This window comes from Cuculus canorus, chromosome 4 (assembly GCF_017976375.1).
Source record: "Cuculus canorus isolate bCucCan1 chromosome 4, bCucCan1.pri, whole genome shotgun sequence".
Classification (NCBI taxonomy): Eukaryota; Metazoa; Chordata; class Aves; order Cuculiformes; family Cuculidae; genus Cuculus; species Cuculus canorus.
Genome location: NC_071404.1, coordinates 79,864,318 through 79,888,547, shown reverse-complemented (window position 1 = coordinate 79,888,547; position 24,230 = coordinate 79,864,318). Strand labels below are relative to the sequence as shown.

Here is a 24,230-nt window from a genome sequence, read left to right as displayed (position 1 = left end):
AGTCTCTTTCACATGCAATCCTGATTATTTAACTAAGATAGTCATTGTGTCCCGTTTCCACTACCCGGGTATGTAATAATCTTCCTTTTATACAGTGTTTGCAAGACAAAGGTGTGAGGCTGCCGATATTTTACAGGAAGCACAGGGATGCTCAGAGACATCGCAGACTACCCAGGCAGAGTCAGAGGTCTGGAGAAAGAGAGAATTTGCCTTTTGAGTCTCACCACCGATACCTCCTTTCCCGTCTTCCCTTCCGACATCTTTATAGTCATGCGTTTTCCAGCAGGGATTTAAACTTGAAAAATCATCAAAATAAACCAAACCGAACTGAAAACTTTCCTCACCAAGAATCATAACGCATCTGCACAAATAAAGCCGCTCATGACAACTGCAATACTAAGACCCTTTAAAACATCTACAAAACATCGTAGGGACCAAGTGCAACCATTTCAGCTCTAGATACTGCCATTTAACTGCTAACCATTCAACTGCCAGCAATAGGCCTGACAATCTTCATCTAACTGAATTTGTGAGGAAGCCCTGCTCAGTTTGTTCCTCCAAGGGAATAAGTGGCAGAAGACGCTCCACATCTCTTAAGGGCATACATAACAGTACGGCTGAGGTGTCTTGTTCTCTGACCGAGCCCTGTGAGTGGCTATCGCAGTCCTCCAAAGTAGAATGAAGACTTACATGAAAAAAAACCAAAATGGAATAATTTTCTTCACTTCTTCTGCCTTTTTAGGCTCCTTTTCAATCAGATGAGCCTCCTTCACAACCTCCTACTCCGAATGTCCGTGTGCCACACATCAACACATAAATGGGGCTCTAATGGGCTGACACATGGACATTCATGGATAATCAAAGCATTTTTAATGAGTATGTTACAAGAAGAAAACATCATGTGGGGGCTCTTTACGATAAATACAGCAAGATGCTTGCCAATAGGAGATTTAAAAGTGCAAAAATGAATTGAAAAAATTCAGATGTTACCAACTGAACTAGAACACACATCACCGAAAAGGATGTTGACTCACGTACAAAAATATGGTTGACAGGTTTAAAAAAAAAAACAAAACAAAACAAAACAAAAAAACCCAAAAAAACTAAAGCAAAACCCACTACGTGGAGAATGCAAAAAACTTACGCTTGCTCATGTCTTTTCAATCACCAGACACACAAACTTAAAAATAAATGTAGCGTAATGACTTATCGCCATTTCGTTTTCTGCATTATCATAGCAGCTACGAAAAGAACAGGAGAATGAGGTACAGCAGATGAAGGGAGCTGGCATCTGGAAGAGCCATTACCGAACATTTCAGGTCAGAAAAAAACTTAAGGCTAGAGGTCTTCAAGATTTTGAATGATACACAGGTTACTGAACTGAGATCACTGGAGTTTGAAAGCCTTTTTTTTATATGCTACCATCGGGTAAGTCTTCTACTCGTGTCTTCATGCCTCCGATTGTATTCAAGTGCCAGTGAACATTCAGGTTATATTTACATTTTTCTTGTTTACATTTTTAGGAATTTATATTAGTTGTGGTTCATTTCATCAGCTGCCTTAACTGCATTTCTCTGTGTGACACGGGTTTTAACAACCAGTCCTATTAAATATTACTTAAAGTACTGCACAGTAAACAGAGTTTAATTATTAAACACGAGGCTACAACAAACGTTGATTTTCATGAGGAAAGTAATTCAGGTACTTTTCCACACATATAAAAATGGGTGCATCTCTCTAAAGACCAAACAGTCATGAGGAAAGGCTAGCAAGTCAAAATTAGGCCAATCTAAGGTAAATATAATATGCAATTGTGAAGGTGGAAAACCATTCCACAGGCTGGAATGAATATTTTACTCTTAACCTCAATACAGGTTTTTTTTGTGTAAAGGAACGCATTTTTCACGTTAAGCGTGATTAATCATATTATTACTGCCGACACTGTAGAACGCATTACCTATAATACAGCCCAGCTTCGTGCAGAAAACCACAACGTGTGGTTTCCAGGGAGCTGACTGTCTGCCTCAGTCACCAGCACAAGCTCCGCAGGCAAAGGCCAAAGCGGACCCAGCCAAAGAACTGCATTCAAAGATGATGTTTCCAGAAGTGCTCGGCACTGACTTGCTCTGTTCTTGCCGAAGCTAACTGGACCTCGGTAACAAGACCTGCAGGCCGTCCGGTCTGCACGGGCCTTTGGTGTCAATAACACCCCAGCAGTGAAAAGGAAAGGCAAGTAAATAAAACATGGCTTGATAAATGCTGCGAGTAAACATTCAGAAATAGAGACAAGGGAAGGAACGCTCTAAAAGATGATTTATAAGTCATTTTCACATGCTACTTAAAACGGTGCCGATACCGTTACTTCAAGGATGTCTACCCAGTCTTCAAGTAAAATGAAAGCTTGAGGAAAGTTCTCAAAGCCCCAGATAAGGGCAGCACGTGCAGTACATCTTCGCAATTGAAGAGCATGGCAAGAGACCAACTTAATGACAGTATCAAAAGCATGTACATCGATCCTGTAATATTCTCTAGTCGTAAGTAAATACAGAAAAAGAAAACAAACAAACAAATCAAGGTTATTATCTAAGCGATCTGGGTCACCTTTACTTAAGCTTTCAAAAAGCCCTTTTTGACTCCACAAGGGAAAAATTCTCATTGCTGTAAAGCTAAAACCAGAGATGACTAAAATCAGAGGTAAACAATACCTCTATTATGTTCAGTTTCCAGCAGCAACGCACAGGTTTCTCTGAAAAGATCAAGGTTGATTTGTTTTTTTTCTTAATAGCCAGCACTGAAACAAAGTTGTTCATTAACATGCAGCAATTTGTGCTTCCTCATACTGGACTGTCTCACCAGTTAGTACAGTCAAGTTTCAAGGATGCCATTTCTACAGAATAAAGTTTAAAACACTCATGTCCTAATCTTGGCTGATCAGGACATCTTCAAAACATCTGCAAATTTTGGTGCGGTGCCCAGGAATCATAATCATTTCTGAGGAGGAGAAACTGAGATTTATTGGGCAAGACAGAGCAATACCTGGAAAATTATGACTCTTAGGAAAGGTATGCGCTTGCTAATTGCATTTCAAAACTTGATGAGAGTCAGACCTCTAGAATGGTGAACTCCAGGCGTTTTTTTAAAGATGTTTTGGATTACACTCCATTTAAAAGAATCAGCTGTCAACACCGATCAGTTCCTTTTGTATAATTCATAAAGCGATTAATTTCAGAAGCAAAAATATTATGAATAATTGGCTGTTGAAGCACAGTAGGTACTAGATGTCCACATTTGGTGCCTCAGAGCACGTGCTTAGTCCACTACATACTCGCTCCGAAACGTACTGTATGAAAAAATGTGCTTCCACCTGCAGGCTTTCTGTCTGAAGCTGGACGGGAAAAGGAAACCTCCCCAGCAAGAACAGAGGCCTTGCTATAAATCTACCGCTTCACGTCCAGCAAGCATGAAGGCTCTGTTCTTCTCTAGAGGCAATGTATCTACTGAGTCAGGGAACAGTGTGCAAGGGGGCCGTGTTACAGAGAACAAAACGGTATCCATTCCTAGGTCTCAGAGCTCAGTGTTGTTATTGCAGTGGCTCTGCACCGTGCCACCCAAACGCAACAATGTTCTGTCAAAAGCGTGACTCAGTCCTGCATTTCCACAATTTTGTGATGTTACACAATTCAGAAACCTAGACTTAAGGCACTAACTTGCAAGTTGTTCTGTTTCTGAGCATCTAACAATTTCTCCAGAAGAGACATAAAATTCAGTCATGCTCACAAACTGGTTTTCATTGCCATTATATGATTTGGAGACATTGCCCCTAGGTCTCAACCATGCCAAAGACCACAGTAACTAATAAGATAGGTCCTGTAACCGCCATGAGGCCTCACATCTGCAGGCTGTTCCCCCCAGCGTCACTGCTGGTACGGAGCTGTGACAAACACGCATCCCAATAGCTGAGTTGAAAGCAGTGGCAAGCGGTCTCCCAACATTCTGGCCTTAGAGGCAAAGCCTTGTCTTTGCAGAGGATGCGCAGATACATTGTAACAATGACCCTCCTGTTACCTATGCCGCAATTGTGCCATTAGAACATATCTCAACACCAATTTTTTGCACTTAACAAATACGTTGAATAAAACTTTTGATTGCTCTGGTTGTGGTACGTAGTACTCCTACCAAACAGCCAGGCTACATTCTGAGGTCTGCACAAATTTCCAATCTCAAGTTCTTAAGGCCAGTGGGCTATAAATGCACAGAGGATAGTCGGTCTTACTCTGAGTCACCAGCAGCGTATGACAGGGGAAGACAGAAACAGATAACACAGATGAAACATGCAGATAGCATTGAAGAGCAATTTTAAAATATACTTTGTGATTATATTTTTGGAAACTGGTTTTTGTAATCACAGTAATTCAATAAATAAATTTGTAACATGATTATTTGAGGATTTTTGAAGTATTTCACTACACAAATACCTCAAATTTTCAGTGAATCAGCGATTATGTTTTGAAACTCATCTACCTTTGAGGAATTTTTTAACACACATCTATTTTGATGTCTTTATGCAGCACGCCCTTACATCTTTAATGGTAAGCTCGAGTAGTGCATGCACTATAGTAGATATAAGCTGCTGTGGCATTATTTGGAGGTCATCGCGCTTCCTAGTGCTGCTGCATTATAACCATAGCGTTAGGCTGTCACTGTGCAGGGAGTCATACCTGTGCTTCACTTCATGCTCTGACGGGAGCGATTCTACTCATTAGAGTGGAGCGGCTTGGAGCATTAACTTAGCTACATTGTATGTTTTCACAACACGAAACCTTACCTACTTTAACCAACAGAACCATCTAATCATCCATTCCTTACTTCATTTTTTTTATTACTGAGCAGGTCAAAATCAACTGCAATTATTCACAAATATCTCAATAGTCCCTATACCTGCCCAGCCATTTTGGGCACCTCTCAGCCAGCCATAGGTGTCAACGACAACTCTTGCAGGCCAGTCCTTTTTCAATCAGTCACAACTGAAACCATTCCTTGCCCATTATCACAAAAAATAAGCAGATTTACTGATGCCAAGTGGCAATGTGGAACGCCAAGGTAGGGAGTTTTCTCCCCTGAAACACCTTTTTGAGAGGATCAATCCTCCCACTGGCGGGAGACTCAAGATGGTTTGGCTGCCTACTCATCTTTTCATACACTATCGCTTCATGTCACTTATTTCCTAAAAATATATCCTTTCACTCCAAGATGATGGAAGGGGGTTTGGAAAGGACATCTGCCAGCTCCTTTAATACTCTTGAGTGGATCCCATCCAGCCCCATAGACTTGTGGGTCTCTAGCTGGGCAAGCAAGCCTCTAACTGCCTCATCTTGGATCATGGGAGCCTTATTCTGCTACTCTTGTACTCGGCACTGGTGAGACCGCACCTTGAGTACTGTGTTCAGTTCTGGGCCCCTCACCACAAGAAGGACGTTGAGGCTCTGGAGCGTGCCCAGAGATGAACATCGAAGCTGGTGAGAGGGCTGGAGAACAAGTCTTATGAGAAGCAGCTGAGAGAGCTGGGGTTCTTTAGCCTGGAGAAGAGGAGGCGGAGGGGAGACCTTATTGCTTTCTACGACTACATGAAAGCAGATTGTGGAGAGGAGGGAGCTGACCCCTTCTCCCAAGTGACAGGGGACAGGACAAGAGGGAATAGCCTTAAGCTCCACCACGGGAGGTTCAAACTGGACATCAGGAAAAAATTTTTCACAGAAAGGGTCATTGGGCACTGGAACAGGCTGCCCAGGGAGGGGGTTGAGTCACCTTCCCTGAAGGTGTTTAAGGGACGGGTGGACAAGGTGCTGAGGGGCATGATTTAGGGAGCGTTAGGGATGGTTGGACTCGATGACCCAGTGGGTCCCTTCCAACCTAGTGAGTCTATGATTATACAGAAAAGTCTAACATTTACTGCCTGCAAAAAGCTGTCACCATCGGTTAGTGCAGAACAACTATTCTGAAGAGAAAATCATCGACTTCCATTTCCACGGGTACATGACGACAAGCATCGTATAACAGTATTAGCACAAGATGAATGAAAAGTCTCCAGCAAGGTTTAGTGCCTTTTGAATAAAATACCAAGAGGTAGCAATCCACTATAACATTTTAGCAATTCACAATTATGGGTTTTCGGATAATTAAAGCTGCCCGGTGAGAGGCATGCTGCTTTCACCATTTCAAGAATGTTTGATCCATATCCAGTCCAGTTACATAACTCCGCTCATTAGCGACTACCTCAGTCCTGCATGTCATTGCTCATGGGATGCAAATAAACAATTAGAAGGAAATAAGTTACAGACAGGACTGAACAGAAATACAGATGCTGCTCCCAAATCTTGCTTTTCTATTGAAGTTTGAAAATGCTCTCACAAACATTAACCAAATCTTCTAATAGTGTGCCTCTGGGAAAAGAAACACCACACCAAAACAAAAAAAACCCAGAAGCTCTTTCAGAGAAGGAGCAACTTCTGGAGAAACAAGATTATCGTTTTCGAAGCTTCGCGTATCTGATACTCTGCTTGACTGACTTTCAAACACAAAAGACATACACGGCTGTTCCGAGTCAGAGTGAGCTGTGGAGATGGGCGCTGCTGAGTCATAAGCTCTGAAGGGGCCACCTCTAAATGAGGAATCCTGAAAAAGCTGGCACTGCATACAATGCAGCTCTGAACACCTCTCTAAAGAGATATAGATGCCCAACTCTTTGCTCCGATGACACACTAGGAAGGGAGGGATTGTTGTTACTCGATTCGAAGAAGTGCCAATAATTCTGTGACAGCCACAAGTCTGGAAATGCATAAGACAAGGAAACAGTAGAACCAAGCCCTACAGCCCCCTTCTGAGATGATCCCCTCTCTCCTCAGATAGCTTTCTAAGCCCTGTTTCTGCCGGACCGCCTCTCCTCTGCTTTGGCACCTTCACAGAGCGGGTATCACTGTCAGCTCCTGAGCCGAGGGGACATTTCCAGAAGGAGCATTTCCAGAAGGCAGGCGTGCATTTTTGGAGATCATTTTTGAACTGCAAGTTTGCAAGTTATTCAAGCCCGCATCAAAATATTAAGTGAACAAAATCTTTGAGCGTTTAATTTTTCTAAGCTAAGAGCTACTTGCAGGAACTTCTCATAGGGGGAGGTGAGGGAGCAAAGAAAATCTGAGATTTTTCATCATAGAAATCAGCAAACAAACAGGGTGTAAGTGGGGGAAGAGCAAGTAAAAGTGAGGGCCCATGCTGCCTCCGCCAGAAATTAAACTAAAAGTAAATCAAGTGTCAGGAAAACATTTTCAATTGTCAGCCAGAGCAAGGGCAGAGGAAACCACCCTCCAAAAAAATGTGTCGCAGTGCAAAGCAACACTTATTCCGCAATAGCTCTCAGCGGAGAGAGGAGGTCAAAAAAACTAAGAGCGCCGAATGAGTGCAGTTTTCGGCAGGACCCTAGCAACCTTTCAAAGACATGTCAGTCTTTTTGTTACACTCCTAAATCTAGCAGGATAGTGTGCCAGAGAAGAACCGGATTCCTCTTCTGCAGGTGCAATTTTGCACATAGAAAACTAATTCCAGGTGCAAAACAAAGTACTAGTCCATCTCTATAATAAAAACCTGTAGTTTGACTGACGTCTGCTTGCTGAAATTCCCACCTGCCATTCAACCGTGAGTTACAAACAGGGGGACCCCTCTAGCAAAAATCTGACAATCTATCTTGGTCCTGTCCCATTGCCACATATAAGGTGATACGCTGGGCCATGAAGAAATAAACCTACGTCTTGACCTTATGCAGAGCATTTTAGGCATATAACTCATGTATGCCAATTATTTGTGGTAGATTAAAATATTTTTTCAATTATAAATTAAACTTCAAGGGAAAACAAAAAATCTGGAAAGGTCTTTTGTGTATTTGCAAATAGGAATTTTGAAAAAGTATGAGGTCTTTACAGATGTCAGACTGTTTAAAATTCTTAGTAAATCACATTTCCAATTACATAGTTTCTCCCCTGTATGCGCAGAATTGGAACCTGAGGAATGCTCAAGATACAAAGTTTCCTTAAGAATAATCAAATGTCACAGCTGGCTCTAAAAGGGTGTAGCAAGCTATCAAGGTTTTCTGCCTGGGATCATTTCGATCAGTTTACATTATCACTAAACATCTAACGCTTTCCAAATTAACACTTGACACAAGGAGCGGGATCCCAGAGCGGTGACATACCAAGCACACTGTCTCGGGCAAATATATCACCTGGAGCTGGATTTTCCCAGGAGCCACAAATGCCCCGATCCCAGCAGTCATGGCCCTGAACAGATTCCCAGTAAAGCTCCACGCTCAGCCATAAGAGCTTGGACAAGCATTTTCTCTAGCAGGCTAAGCTTTTCTATCTTGTTTCACAAGATTAAGCTGAAAGAGGAAGCAGTGAGAGAAGTCTGTTATTAGTGCTCATAACTACAATAGAGTAAATATTACCAATCTTTTTTTTTAATATGTACGGAACACTACCCAAAAGACAGGTAAATCGCTATAAATAGAGTCTTTATTTGCTGCTGTCGGAGAAGGAATGGCACTTGGAAGCAATAACAACCCCCTGGAGTTTACTAAGCCTCACAGCCAGATTGTCCAGTGCTACAGTCCGGTTGTTCTGGAGAGCAGAGGGATGCTCCATGGGAGCACAGCATCCGCTCTGCAAATAAGTAACACCGCGGTCTCAGATACCAAATTTCCAGTTCACGTTTGCCACATAAACATGTCAAAAAAACCCGAAGGACACGAAGAGAATGGCTAAAGCATCTCTAGCTCTACTACACTGCTCAGGCTGTGCTTCACCACAAGCCCTCAGCTTCCACAGACTTGCCATCGGTGGTCAGTAATGCATCCAAAACCCAAATGAACTCGGCCCTACCTTGCAGAGGCTATATGAAGGCACAGGCAGCCAGTACAGGAAAAAAGGATTTCTGACGCTGGAAGGAGGATTCCGAACTGCAGACTCTGGAGTCAAGCGCAGGAAAACACAATTTCCCTTCGTGACAACAGATGGCTCCGACTGGCAACCCATAGCACTTTGGTGAAGAGGAAAAGGATTGCTGTTCAGAAATCCTCTACAGAAGGGTGAAAAGATAATTGATTACTTAGATTGAAAAATCTAAAAAAGACCAAAAGGACTAGCAAGCTAGAATAAGACTGAGGCTAAGAAAATGACAGATGTAACAAAGAGAAACACACCATGAGTTACCCATGACAGTGCTTCTCCTGCAAGCAAGCTCCATTTGTTCCAAGAACGGTAGGGAGTAAAGACAACAGACAACTGTTTCTGTCTGCACCTCCTCTTCCCACCTGTTTCTATGTGCCTCTGTCACAGCACATTTCAGTCCAGCTATGTCTGACTGCTTTCTGGTCGCAGAATGGTATGTCTTTAGGGAAACAGATCCTGATCGCACACAAAGACGGAAAGTGGTTTTCTCGCCCACAGCAGCAGATATCAGGTGCACTAACTAACAGCCCAAAAGTTTAAACGCACTGGTTAGAGCAGCATCGGACAGCCAAATACATTGTTTATTGTCATTATATATCATGGACTTGAAAAAGCTGCAGCTCGGGCTTGGTGCGCTAGGAACTCAGCAGGACTTAACACGGACTTCCCGCCAAAAAGAAGGTGGGAGAGAGGAGGCACATAGTGGAATTATCGAGGCTTTTGAGTCCACCAATACTGCTACAAATAAGAGTTTCCTGCAAAGAATTATTCACTCCATTAACTATGTTGGGTTTTGTGGACAAAAGGAAGACACATCAATGACTCCCTTGTTTCCTGGCTTAACCCTGCGCCAATCAAACCGGCCCACGAGCATACCACATGGCACTTTACGACCCACAGCAAGATTCATGCTCCCGACAGTGACAAAAGACACTGAGGTCACACGGCTTCAAGAACCGAGTATCTCTTTTTACTCCACTACATAGAATCATAGAATCCTAGAATAGTTAGGGTGGAAAGGGACCTTAAAGATCATCTTGTTCCAAACCCCCTGCCAGGGGCAGGGACATCCCATTAGATCAGGCTGCCCAAGGCCCCATCCAACATGGCCTTGAACACCTCCAGGGATGGGGCAGCCACAACTTCCCTGGGCAACCTGTTCCAGTGTCTCACCACTCTCATGGTGAAGAAATTCTTCCTAATGTCTAGTCTAAATCTGTCCCTCTCCAGTTTATACCCATTCCCCCTCGTCCTATCACCACAAGCCTTCGTGAAGAGCCCCCTCCAGCTTTCCTGTAGACCCGCTTCAGGTACCGGAAGGTCGCTATAAGACCTCCTCTGAGGCTTCTCTTCTCCAGGCTGAACAGGCCCAACTCTCTCAGCCTGTCCTCGTGGGGAAGGTGCCTCCAGCCCTTCTGGGCTCATCTTTGTAGCCCTTCTCTGGACCCAATCCAACAGCTCCATATTGTTCTTACATTGAGGATTCTGGAACCACATGGACTAGAAATCCCCCTCTGCAGCAAGACAGAGCACATTTAAATGACAGGGCTGGCTACAGCAGGGATCTGATACTGGAGGCAATAGCGAGAGAGGGAGGAAGCTGCAGCTGCATTCATCACTAGATCCTCTCCAATGCAAACAGGTAAATTAATACTGAGCGATGCCAATGGGGATTGTGGGGAGCTACAGTCCAATCACCCCACTCCCAGTGAAGCTGCTCAGGGATTCAGGGCTTTTACATGCACAGTCTAAATGAAGAGAGACCACATCCAAAATTACCAGTTTCTACAGACACTGTGATTATTAGGCAAGAAAATCCCGGGAGTCACAAATCTTGCAGCAGCTTTTGGTAAGTGGCAACACTATAAAAACAAACCCATTCTAAATACGTGATATTGAAAGTGGCATTCATGTTATTTGAGGCCTATTGTGTGTGAAGATATATAAATACATCCTAAGAGACGGCTTTTACTCTAGCAAGCCTACTGTGTCAATAAGACAAGAAAGGGGTGGAGGAGATGCAGAAGCACAAACCTGTGAAGGGATTTCCCCAAAAATCACAGAGCATCTCAGCAAAAAATCAGTAATAAAAACTTGGTCTCCCAATTTCTAGCCAAATACCCTACCTACTAGACCATACCACTTGTACTTGTTTGGAAACGCTGTTTGCATCCGTGAATCAACAAGCTTATTTACCATTAAAAATGTGCACAAAGCTGTATAATTTTTGTTTGATAAAAAAAAAAAAAAGTAGCAGCATTTGTTTAAAGGGCTTACTTTGGACCTGCTTTTCCACTGAACGCCACTCCTGGAGAATTACAGTGTTATCTAACAGGCAGCAGACTGTTCATATTCTCATCTTCTTCATCAGCTTCAGGCCATGAAATCGCTCAAGTACTCTGTGCATTGCTGTGCCCAGGGACGATAAAGCCAGAAGAATAATATTTGTGTGTCAATTTCAAGCAGAGGTATGCCTGTAGATCCAAGGCTCTTTTGAAGTCCTTTGAAACCCTTAGGCATTAAGATTCTTCCTGAGTCTGAGAATGGCGACTATAAAACTGAGAAAAGGACTAGCAGAAATTGACTTGGCCACCAGGTCCAGCTCCTCAGGATCAGAGACAAACACATGGTGGGCAAGATAGGCCGATCCGTGCCCAAGTAAAATGCAGTGCAACAGTGCTTACAGGGCAGCTGCTTTGCTGAAGCTGGGACACACAGCTGCCCGGTAGATCTTTTGACTTCCGCAGGGAAATATCCATCTCCAGTCGCAGCTGTAACTAAGCCATCAGAAGCTGTGGAGTTTGACCTGCCTAGGTACTGAGCCCCACAAAGCCTTTTCCCTGTGGAGTTGCATCCTTGCCAGCAAACCCATGGCACACCCAGTCCTCCACCAGCTCTCAGCAATGTCAAGTTTTGTTGGTCCATGCTCTGTGAAAACTTTGTCCTGCACCTGGCAGACCCAGAAGGGCTGGCAACACCTAGAGTGCGTGTGCACAAACACACTGGCAAGTACATTTCTATTTCCTACGCCACCAACACCACCTCCTGCACCACCTCACCACCTCCAGCCACATCCAGCCTGACTGACAGAGCAGAGGGGTCAACACTGGGAATCTTACTGTTCTGTCCGCAGACACTGCAGGGTGTGGTGTGGGGCCGAGTGCTGCGTGCCTGCTCTCAAACCCACACAACCACCACTGCCTCACCATAATTCAGGGTGGAGATAGGCTCTGGGAGTGCTGCGATCACAACCCAAAGCGCAGGCTACCAGTATCTGGGAACTGACTTAGATCGGGACTTCATATGCAAACCCAGGTCTTTCAGTTTTGATGCAGGTATTACGATGCCTAGTTCAAAACCCACAGCATACCACCCAAGGAGACAAAGGGAGATGAAGGGTATTTCCAGCGTGCTCAGAGCACGTGCTGGCTGCGCAGAGACTTGCAAAGACCAGGTAGCATTTCCTCTAAGATATGCGATCACCAACAGAGAAATCACAATCCTAGCACAATCCATATTTATACAGAGGTGACTGATGCCGAAATCTCTGTGAAACCTCCAAATACTTGGCTCTGTAGCAGCTAGGGCTAAAGGGGAAGCTCCACTTCTCAAGAGTGCAGTCATATTCTTTCCAAAGCACATCCAGCCAATTAAAAGCAATTTTCAAAAATTTCCTACCCCTATTTTGGGATAAAAAAGAAAAGATCAACATGAAAACCCAATCTTCGATTGACATTAATAGGATCAAGATGAATCCCTGAATGTGCAGTCAGTGACAACAGAGTTGAAGCCCACATATACACAAGAAGCAAATTACCAAGTCTCATAAATTACAGTAAGTTCTTAAAGCATACAGCAGAGTTGCAAGCTTCTAAGGATGCGAATTGAGAACAACAAACTCTTGTCTTTAGATAAGGGGAGAAGAAGTAATATTAGATCAAAGCCAACATCTGAAAGTTTACTTGTTGTTAATAGTCTGTAACTCTAAAAGAACACAGGCATTTTAAGACATATAATTCACTTTAAATGCAGCAATTTTCAAGCCAAGTCAATGTTTCAAGCTAAAGTTCTAGAAGTGTTGATCGGGGTGCACCTTCAAGCTGAATAAATGACTGGCTTTCATAACGTGCACATCCAATTTCAGCGACAGCAGTCACTTTTTGCTCGTGGTCTTCGGTTCCAGGAGAGAACCTGACACAACTGTCCTCATTTTCTGTTTAACTTCCCTTGCTGCCTTTGGAAAGCAACACTTTCCGGCAGGTTTTCCCTAGACGTACATTTAAAACGACATTGGCAAATGTCTCAAACAACGTCTGCTAACAAAACGCCTCCCATATAGATTTGAACAGAACACTGTCTTCACTTGGTAGCGCTGATGCTAAAACACAATTTTCAGAGCACATCATGTAACCCATTGTCAGACTCGGTCTCTCACTCCCTCTCTGCCCCAGCTCACCTCAGGACATCTCCTTGAAGGTCAGGGGTTTGCAGCCTTTTTGTCAGCTGGCAGCTCTGATGTAAAAATACAGCTACACCATAACTTGCTCAAAATAAAAGCACATATTTTGACTGGGCTGGCACTCGTTCTGCACCCAGCTTCAGCGTGCCTTCCCCAGCACACGCTGTCAACAGAAATCAGCTCGCAGAACCTGAGGTCTCATGCTGCCTCGATAAAAAGGCAAACTCTACATTAATTCCCACAAAAATCATCTCTTTCAGTAACGACGGAAGATCGCCAAGTTTCATGGCTCTGTAACACAGATTGAAGCAGCCAAGTGCTTGGACTTGGCCTGCAGGTACCAGTGGCCCATCTCAACCACAGCATCTCCCTCCTGCCTACGTAGCCTTGGTGGCGTGCTCCCCTTTTGGAAGCTTCCTCCTTTGCATCCCTTACAGAATCACACAGAATCACAAGGTTGGAAAGGACCCATTGGATCATCAAGTCCAACCATTCCTAACACTCCCTAAACCATGTCCCTAAGCACTTCATCCACCCGTTCCTTAAACACCTCCAGGGAAGGCGACTCGACCCCCTCCCTGGGCAGACTGTTCCAGTACCCAATGACTCTTACTGTGAAGAATTTTTTTCTGATATCCAACCTGAACCTCCCCTGACGGAGCTTCAGGCCATTCCCTCTAGTCCTGTCCCCTGTCACTTGGGAGAAGAGGCCAGCTCCCTCCTCTCCACACCCTCCTTTCAGGTAGTTGTAGAGAGTAATAAGGTCACCCCTCAGCCTCCTCTTCTCCAGGCTAAACAACCCCAGCTCTCTCAGCCGCTCCTCATAAGACTTGTTCTCCAGCCCCCTCACCAGCTTTGTTGCTCTTCTATTCTTACGGAGAATCCCATCAATGAGGAATTGGTTTTACTTTTATTTCATTCTTGCCGCTGAACCTGCTCGCCTGTTAGGAAACTAAGCATCGATAAAGTTAAAAATAAAGAATTCTACACATAACTCTGACCAAAAGTAATTTAGTAGAAACCAAATAGACATTAAAACAGAAAACTGGCAGAACACAGGCACCTTTGTGAGCCAGGAGCTCAGTGTCAGGGAACTCACAGACCCTCATCACCCTGAACAGAGATGCCTGGCCATCCTCCGTGCACTCTGTGCTGTAAGACCCTGAAGCTCGGGCCACGCCTTGGCCCAGGCTATGTTATATTTGCTTTGTGCTTGGCTTCATACCTGACCTTCGGACCTGAACCTCTGTCCTGCCTCATCCCCGCAAGCTGCTCTGATGACCACAGGCCTTGGCAGAGGTGTTCCCCACTCCTGCTGCTCCTTGATACCAGTGGGAAATCATAAAGGGCAATTTTTACTAAAATGTGTAAGTAACTCAAATTTAAAATCTTTAAAAAAGGCTTCCCAGAGAGGCTGTGGAATCTCCTCCTCTGGAGATATTCAAACCCCGCCTGGATGCGCTCCTGTGTGACCTGTTCTAGCAGGTGGGTCAGACTGAATGAGCTCCAGAGGTCCCTTACAACCCTGGCCATTTTGGAATTCTGTGATTTATTAACACCTTCAAGTGATTCACTCAAGATAACAAATGAAAACTGTGGTCGAACAGGAAGGCCAAATCTGAACTTTGACATCTCAAGCTCCAACACATCCCCTTCTACCCTCTCAGCCTCACCACCCCGTCTTGCACCTCTCTGGCTCTTCCTGCTGTCACTTTGCAGGCCATGGAGCTGCCAGATGTTCAAAACCATAGCAGGCTTCACGGCTGCAAACTCGCTAGGGATAATTACTCACAAATCAGAGTTTCATTTGATTTGAGATTGTGGATTGGAACACAATCTGTGTGTTTGATAGTGCTTTTTTTCCTTTTGTTTTTTTTTGTATGAGATTTCCATACATGATAAGTGAGCACAGTATAGTTTGTGTATTCTTTATACAGTTGTGCAAGTTGTGGCTTTCCAACAGCAAACTTCATTGTCTGGTAGTACCTGTTTCTGTCAGCAGCAGTTTATCTACTTCTTTGTGAGAAAAGATTTCAACAGGTGACTCTTCAGTAATTGAAGGTAAACCGTAAGCTTCCATCTTGCCGCTTGAACTTTTTAAAGCTAACTAAAGCATCAGAATAGGCAGCCAGCAGAACCACGCCGCATATTCAGATGGGCACGCTATATGCAACAAGTCTAGTTGGCGAGCCGCACCCAAATTCACACCCGAGTGATGTTTCCTCAAAGTACAGACACGTTAGCCACTATATAGCAAGTTTTCTCCCCTCTCCTTTGGGCTATAATGAAAAAAATATGCAAGAACTGTTCAGAGATCTTGCAAAGTGTGGCACATCACCCCTTTCAGTAAACTTCATATAATCTGACTTAAGATTGCACTCTATACAGCCCCAAACACTCTCGCTGAGGTGCATCGACAATGCAGTGCTTGAAGGTCTGAGTGCTGTCAAAAGGGGATGAACAGAGGAAAGGGGAGCTCAGCAAAACATCACGTAACACTCGGGGCTCTGGATTACATGCTCCTCCCGCTTCCAGGGGAACTAAGTGTTGGTAGTGTTAATGAGCCTTTTTTCCTTTCCCTTCACACCAGACATGACGCGAAGCGATAACCTGCCAAAGGAGAAATCCCAAGGGCTACGAGAGAGAGGTACAGATGAGACAGCAGAGCACTGGACCTCACACAGGCTCACAGCATGGTGCCCCTTCACTGCAGCCGCAAACCAGCCCTGCCCTGCAGATGGAGAGTATTTCAGACTCTGTAGAAGACCTTGCCACCTCTCCAGGTTCCTAAAAGAGCAACGAGACCAAACGGTCCAAACCCTTCTTAACGTACAGCTGAGAGCGGGCATCTCGCTGAAAATTTAATTTCCTTTCTCGCTCCCCCTCAGCCAGGAATTCCGGCATAAGCACCTTTTAAATCTGTAGTTTTTACTTTTTTATTTTAAAGAATTTAGCTTTTGATGAAATGTGATGCTATGTAAACAAAAGAATTATCCCTAACTATTAAACATAAAGTCCTTAGTTTTGTTGAAGAAATACCAAAGCCAAATGCAAAGTCCCTAGATACACTTGCAGGATATTCAAAGCGATTAACCTCTCTGTCAGACTTCCCTGACCTTTGAGATGGATCAGCCACGTTTTCTGCAAGCATTTCTCTTCTTGTGTTCTAGCAATAGTAACAGGCTGTTCCCACCTGCAGGAGTGGACTTCTGTGTCCGTTCTGGGACACGTGTCAATTAGAAGCTAGAATAATAGATTGTCCTTTAGCCTTAGAGAAATCATATCACTTATCTCAACGCTACCCACCTGTTGGAGACAACAATGCCAACAACATCTATTTCACAAGCGTCTTTTATGATCTTTCAAAAGCAAACACTGGCTGCAGTTCCCCTTTTAGCTCTCAACACAGTTGTTCTGAAATGCTGCACATGAAAGGGATTATTTGGGAAACCTGAAAGAGCTCTCTGAAGCATAAAGACCCCAAATCCTTCCCCACATATAAACATTCCAGAGCATGTAAGAGAAAAATCCTGTACTCTGCCTCTGGAGAAAGAATTGCTGGAAACTGCGTAAACAGCATTTTTGACCAAGCAATTGCCACCCTCAGTTCACGCTGTTCAAACACTTAAGACAGCAATGTCTCCAGGCTAAAAAAAAAAAATGGAAGCTGAAACGCAAATCTTGGCAGATAACAGGGCACTACACCCTCAGGAAATATAGATCAGCAAAACTTCTGGGCAACACCTTCCACTTTTAAATATATCTGTAGATTTTAACCTCATTTCCTGATACATGGCCGAGAGAAACGTGTACGCAACCTGAACTCCAAACAGTGCACACAGTTATCCTGACTGGAAATAGGTCTCAGAAGTTATTGGTAACATCGAGCTGGACAGCAGTGCTCCCCAACTGCTACATCCAACAGTGAATGCACAGGCCAAATGGGCAACCACGCTTGTGCTGGGCAGGTTTACCTGGGCTAACAGTCAGGTAACAGTCAGGTAAAAGAGCTGCCCATTAAAAGAGATTGGGAAAGGTTTGCTGTCCTTGAGGATTGATTCTACTCCCGTGTGTGGAAAAAGGAGAGAAACTAAACCATTCTGGGAAGAAATAATCTTCAAAGATTATTCTCAGAAAGAAACACGTGACAAAAATGAATCCTTCCCTCCAGCAAAGGCTGCAGTAAATTTCAGTGAGAGCTCAGCCTGGGCTCAGGAATTCAAAACCTGTCCCACCATGTGGAAACAGTCTCCTGTACCTTGCAGTATAACAGCTTCATCTGGTACTATAAAAAGTCTTCATTGAGCATCACCAGTCTCAATTGCTAGTCCGCATTTGGAGGCTACAGTGCTCTCCTCAACAGGTTCCACATTCGCGAAAATAGAAAACAACAGTGCTGCATATACCAAGCATAGCCCTTGACAATCAATGCAGGAAGATAAATCATTCATCTGCCAGGCCACAGAAGTCCATCTGCCAGATGGAATTCTGAGGTCTAGCGAACAATTTTTTCCATGTTAATGAGTTTTCGGCTCTTTACTCGATGACCAGGAAATCCTCTGGGACTTTACTTATGCCTATTATCCTTGTGATATTCAACAAGTTTTAAACAAATAAATAAATCCAAAAGCCACCTTAAGAGTGTGACGTAGAACCAGGAAGACGCACAAGCAGTGAAGGAAAATATTAACACATAAGACCTGTGATCACCTGCATGACGTAGCTGGAATTTATGTTCTCTGGGGCCGAACTCGATGCAGTCATTCAAAAAGACGTCCAAACTGACATTGTCACTTAGTTAAAGGCTTGTTAAACGGCCATTGTAAACCCTCGGCAGCGTGCAGACAGTGCCTGAGGAAACTCATACTGCTTTTTCAAAGGAGCATTACCAAGAATGTTTCTATCCCACAGAGACACCACAAGAAATTCATTTGGCTAGAGCAACTAAGATGAGCCTGAGGTGAGGGATGACACCTCCCCTTCCACCTCCAGCTGCCGTATCCTCTAATGCTAGACTGCAACTATAGACAGTAACATATAGGTCTGCAAGTACGTTTACAACAACTTCTTAGTGTTTACACACAACCATTTGACCTGGTCGAAGGCAGTAATTTTGAGACTTCGTCCATAATGCTAGTGTGCAGGAGGTGCAATTTTGTATTTTGGCAATGTATCCTGTCTAGTACGAATGTCTGGCCTCCATGAGAAGAACGTAGAAAGGTTGGCTCCTCAGTCAGACTTCAGCTCAGCAGTAGTCAAATCATGTAAGCCTTAGAAGGCTCTGCAACCAAGACCATGGAAATCTGGCTGTTGTGTCAGCTCAGACTTCTAAATTCAAGTGGGAATTAGCAGAGCAGCCGCAGTGGAACTACACATGGAGAGTTTTTCACCCAAGTGCTAACAGAGTTACACTCAAGAAGAGAGGGAAAGAATGCTAAAAAAAAAAATAAAACCAAACAAACAAAAACGCTTGTAGGGAAGACAGCAGAATAGGAACATGACAGCAAACACACTTCTGCAAGAACAAACTTCTTATCATTCTAGTCAGCTGAAAGTCAATTCCAAGGAAGCCATTTTCTTCTCTGCAGTGACCACATGGAAATGACAGCAAACAAACTGTAAGTGCTAGAGCTGAAGCTTGTGTGCTTGCTATTAGCCATTTCTATCTTAAAATATGAATTCAATACCATTCTCATTTTGCAAATAATAATTTACTCTCTCAGCCAGCAAGCAGAAACTGGCAAGTACACCGTACACCTGTTATTATGCATTACAATGAAATTAAATATTTAGAGAATTTGGCATGTCTGCGCTGCTAGAACTACGCCGGTAGTTGTAGCTGTGAACTCCATGGATGGATGCTGTTCCTGTTTGCTAGAAAAACATTGCTGCATGAAAAAAACTACTGGTGGCCAGCAGCTGGCCTTACAAGATAAGTACCAAAAACATGCACTTTGTGACATGTGGTCAGATGGCACGGGTGCTGAGGCTCTTGTTATGCAGCAGGAGCAGCAGGGAAAGAGCTGAAGAATGCCCCCCTTGCAAGCCACGTGTGCTGACCTCAATGGGTGAAGTGCAGAGCACTATTTATTCAGGTGCAATAATACAAATCTTTGTGGGTTGTTCTGCAATGATAAAACAAAGAGGATTCCAAAGAATGCGCTCCACGTGTGACTTCCTGAGCTCTGCTGTAAGCACACAGTATTGGCAACATCAAGTGTTAGCCAGAAGCAAAATTATTGTCCTCTGGAGCTGCCGAGTATATAACTTAAGCAGCTTTTCAAAATGGAAAGGTTTTACAGTGCTGTGGACTATAACTGAGATGTAGAGAATAACACAGGGACTTCAGATGGAGATAGGTTTTTCCTCCCCCAGGTACTTATTTTGGCTGCCCCAAGCTTTTCATGTGAAAATAAACGAGACAAGCTAGTAACAAAAGGCAACTGGTGTGTACTACTTTTTTCTCCATGAACTTGCTGCACTATTAGAGTACTGGGAACTGTGTGCATCCAAGCACAGTCAGTGACCACAGCTCGCATGATTTTAATTACTATTTTTCTTTAAGAACAGATAATTGACGCTCAACATGAAACAGCATGAGCATATGTGGGAGAAAGGATTCTAGCGATTTAAAGAAAATTATTTCTCACCATGAGCAACAGAAACCAACATATACACCTCAGCACCAACAATACCATGCATCTGAAAATTAATCTCAACATAAACTTAATGCACGGAGGCTTGACCACGTACACACACCCAATGCTACCTTTACGTAACTGATCATTCTTGCGTTTCTGACGTGAGCAAATGACTGCAGTTTAAGGTTGCTAGGTTATTTTAACCTCATCTTCATGCCGAATAACATCCTCGTCCCACTGTTTTGAAAAGAAAATAGCTAAAGGACATAGTGGCTGTTTCATAAAGACTATGTAAACCGAATCATCATTGGTAATTTTCAGGGAAAATTATATTCATTAATCTTAGGGAATTTTTTTATAAATAGGTCGGAACGATACTGGATGCAGGTAAGCTGTTGCGCTTCACCTGAGCTATTTCAAGAACACAGGGAGAAACGAGGTGAACTCAAGCTGAGTCCAGGTGTCCTCAACCATGCACACCCAGAGGAGGGGAGAGAGCGACTCTCTAGGAGCTTTCACTTTGATACACAGTCTTGAAATCGGCCATCACTGCTTTCCACGAGCATGACATTTTTGCTCTTTTTGCCCACGTCATGACCTTCGCATTCCTCTAACACCAGAGCCATCATGAAATAAAAAAGGAGGCAATAGCTTGTTCTTTGAAACAGCCCAAGCTATTTATTGAAGAGAACCTGTGCAACTCACAGAAAAAGGAAATAGGAAATGAATAAACAAGGCACGTTCAAGGTATACAGCAAAGGGACGCCACTCGGCGTATCTGCATTTCTGCAGTGCCCGCATTCTTCTTCTTTCACAACTACCCATCTAGAACTACCCGTGATTGATACAGACAGCAAATGCTATCGCTGCTGTTTCTTGACCCGATAGTTCTGGGTGCCATGTGACAGATCAGCATTTTGCTTCAGGATTTAGTTAATCATAACTCTGATATGCAGCTGGCAAAACCAGATTCTTCGCATCACAGGTTTTCCCACAGGAGTCAGGCACCTCTGTATACATCCTGCTCTCCTCCTAACTCTTTCCTCTGCAGGGCACTTGTTCCCCACCGACACTGGTGCACATCTCTGCCGCGGTGGGTATCTTAGCCTTCCATGTCAATACTTCTTGTCTGCTTTTAACATCTCTATGCACAAGACCTAGTGTCGACCTAAGACATGCATCGCTTGTGGAGACATTCACTACGTACAGAGAGAAAAAGGGAAATTTCATGTTTCATGCTCCATTTCTCTTCTGGACGCTCACACCTGTCCCTAACCCAGAGGTCACTTCAATAATTTCTTCAGTCCAACCACAAAAAGCCAAAGAAATACCTACATCTCCAATGGGAGTACGTGATTCTTTCCAGTCCTGCTAAGTATAGGATGGAGAGACACCCTCACTGAAAATACATCAGAAAAGCATTCTTCCAAGTGAAAAGGAAAAGGTGAAATAGGAGTCTTTTTTAGGTTCATTTAAAGGGTTAGAAGTAAATGCCTGTGATCCTCAAAAGTCTGAGGAATAACAGATGTACTATTTTCTGTCATCAACTTCTCCTTCGGTAGAGGGATAAATGTAAACCAAAACACCCCAAACTAGCTTTTAATCAGCAGTCTCCTTAAAGACTGCACGTGAGTAAATATTTACCCATTTTCAGCTGTAATGAATGCCAGTTAACTACCCACCCTCCTTCTACCCCCCCAAGAATATTCTTTATACGACGTCTTTTCCAACTGTTTGCTCGAAGTACAGTAGAGAAAGATCCAGCCAAGAGGCACGTCTCCTCTTTCCTCTCTTCAGGAAAAGAGGTCGTTCCACCTCTGACTTTACTTCCTATAACTGAAGGCAAATAGGAAGCAAAAAAAGAGCTGATCCTACCATTCACCATGCATCCTTCTCAGCTAAAGCACAGCATCAAACTTGGCTCTTGAGAAAGCAAGCACAGTTCCTCAGAAAGCAACATGAAGCCAGACAAGGACACTATCACTGTTCGGATAATGGATCAGTATTTTGGAAGTAAACAATTAGTTCTGAGAAGGAAAAAGATGACATTTTCTTAAACTCCTTTGTTGTTGCTCTAGGGGAATTGCTTTTTGAAGCATGCACGAAATCCGCAAAACAGAAAACTGCTTCTGAAGACTCAAATGTGGAATCATTTGGCCCATTTGAGTGTAACAATAGCGCCAACAGGCAGCTGACAGGCCAGATCCACCAACCAGCTCTGGGGAAACACAGAGGCAAAGCGTCAACACCCTGATCTGAGATCTTCTGGACAAACTGCTCCTTGGCCAGCATCTGCTTTTCTAGAAATGCTACAGAATAATTAGTTATACATGCCTTCATTTTGCTATACTTACTCCAGACCTTTCAACGCACTTTAGCAGATCTCCTTTTTTTCACAGAGGTCCAGCTAAACTCTGATCGTACATAAAAAGTACAACAGAAAGCTGTTTCCCTACAATTCTGTTTCATGTTTGAGCTGGACTGCTATAGACAGATATAATCCCTTAATATTGTTTTTTCCCTTACTACTATACCATAAAGCTTGGCCAAAAAAAAAAAAAAGGAAAGAAAAAAAAATCAATTGAAGTATGGAGGGGTTTAGGGCTTTTTGTTGTTTGGGAGGGGGTAGTTTCCCTCAAAACTTACTAATGATGTGACACAGAGCAGTTAATGTAAGCTCTCAGTGTTTTCACGGGTAACTTGTTAACTGGGGATCGGATTAAGATCAGTACATTTAATTAAAGAAACCGTAGTGCAACAGACATTTAATTTATTAAAATTGTAACCGTTTCGAGTAGCCCTCTGAAGAGACAGCTATAAGCCCACCACAGGCACGTGTCTGCAGATTTGAATGGCCTTTGATGCCAGTACCCGGGCAGACAGGACCGGTGTCATCGATGTGTGGAGACAGTATGGACACAAGCTACAAGGTTCCAGTTTCACCCTCTGCTGATCTACCAGTTAACAAAGCTACCCCAATAGCTCAGGTAGAAAAGGAGGGGGTCACTTTTTATTTTTGCATTCATTTCACTTAATTGTGGAGAGCTGCAGAAGGATTTTGCCTAGATAGGGCTGTTCCATCCCTAGAATTAAAAACAAATGCCAGATACAAAGTAACTACCATGTTTTCATAAAGTGTACTGATATTTTGGCAATAGTTTAGAGTTCACTCATAAACAGTTTGCACATGATAAGGCATGTAGGTAAACTACATTTGAGGACAGCTGCTGTTAGGGAACAGCAACTAGCGATCGCTGGCTTCCCCGTACTCCCTCTGCGAGAAAGAGGGGTTTGCACCCCAAGGCTATGAGAGCCACACTCGTCTAAGATCAGCCAGGGACTCGAGGAGCTTGCTTAGAAGCAGCGTACACCCCAACAGGATCCAAGGTCAGGTTAGACTACATGAAATGAAAGAAAAGCAGCATACTTAGCTACAGGAATTATGAACACAGCTGTTGCTTGAACAGAGTCCTGAACATACAGCTCTGAGCTATATTTAAGTCACGTTGCCATTCTGTAGAAAAAAGTAAAAGAAACAGTGCTACAAAATTTATGAAAAAATACTCATGAAAGATATTCTCCTGTTTGTCTATGCGAATGTGTCTTCTGCCTCTCAGGTAGAGATGTATTGCATGTTTCAGTAACAGTGGAGTTCAGGATTATCCATCTATCCTAATGAAAAAGAAAAACGCAGAGACATCGGACACACGAAGACACCATGATCCTGATTTTGAGAGAGAGCTCATAGAAAGGCTATCAGATGAACCGTGCGTTCTTTTGTCAAAGCTGAGAGCCCCGACTACTAAAAACAGAAGTTCCCAGTTGGAAGCTTTTAAGAAAACTTAACCCTTCTCCTGCCTCATCTTCTTGATGGCTGACAGAATTAAGGGCATTTGAAAAAAAGCCCGGAGGATCCCTCTGCTCATACCCAGTATAAGGAACCTGTCAAGAAATCAATGTCTATCTTCTGTTAGGAAGGTTTCTAATTTTACTTACCCTACTATCAGTCTGGATCGTGAACATCAGCGTGGTTAAGTAACATCAACAGGGGGCCTGAGTGGCATTCACAGTGGCATTCTGTGACAACTGTTTCGCAGGCACATCTAAGGTATAGAAAATTATACCTATGCCGTTCCT

At 43.6% G+C, this 24,230-nt stretch overlaps 2 protein-coding genes across 2 annotated transcripts in view; both read right to left on the bottom strand.

Annotated features, from left to right (window-relative positions):
• Positions 1–9,079, bottom strand: part of CFAP299 (cilia and flagella associated protein 299) — a 64,405-nt gene extending 55,326 nt beyond the window's left edge. The window contains exon 1 of the mRNA XM_054065758.1: positions 8,925–9,079. Within this exon, the coding sequence (XP_053921733.1) occupies positions 8,925–9,077 (153 nt within the window). The 5' untranslated portion in view covers positions 9,078–9,079. The remainder of the gene's footprint in view (positions 1–8,924) is intronic.
• Positions 1–24,230, bottom strand: part of BMP3 (bone morphogenetic protein 3) — a 185,574-nt gene that overhangs the window by 72,808 nt on the left and 88,536 nt on the right. The window lies entirely within an intron of this gene.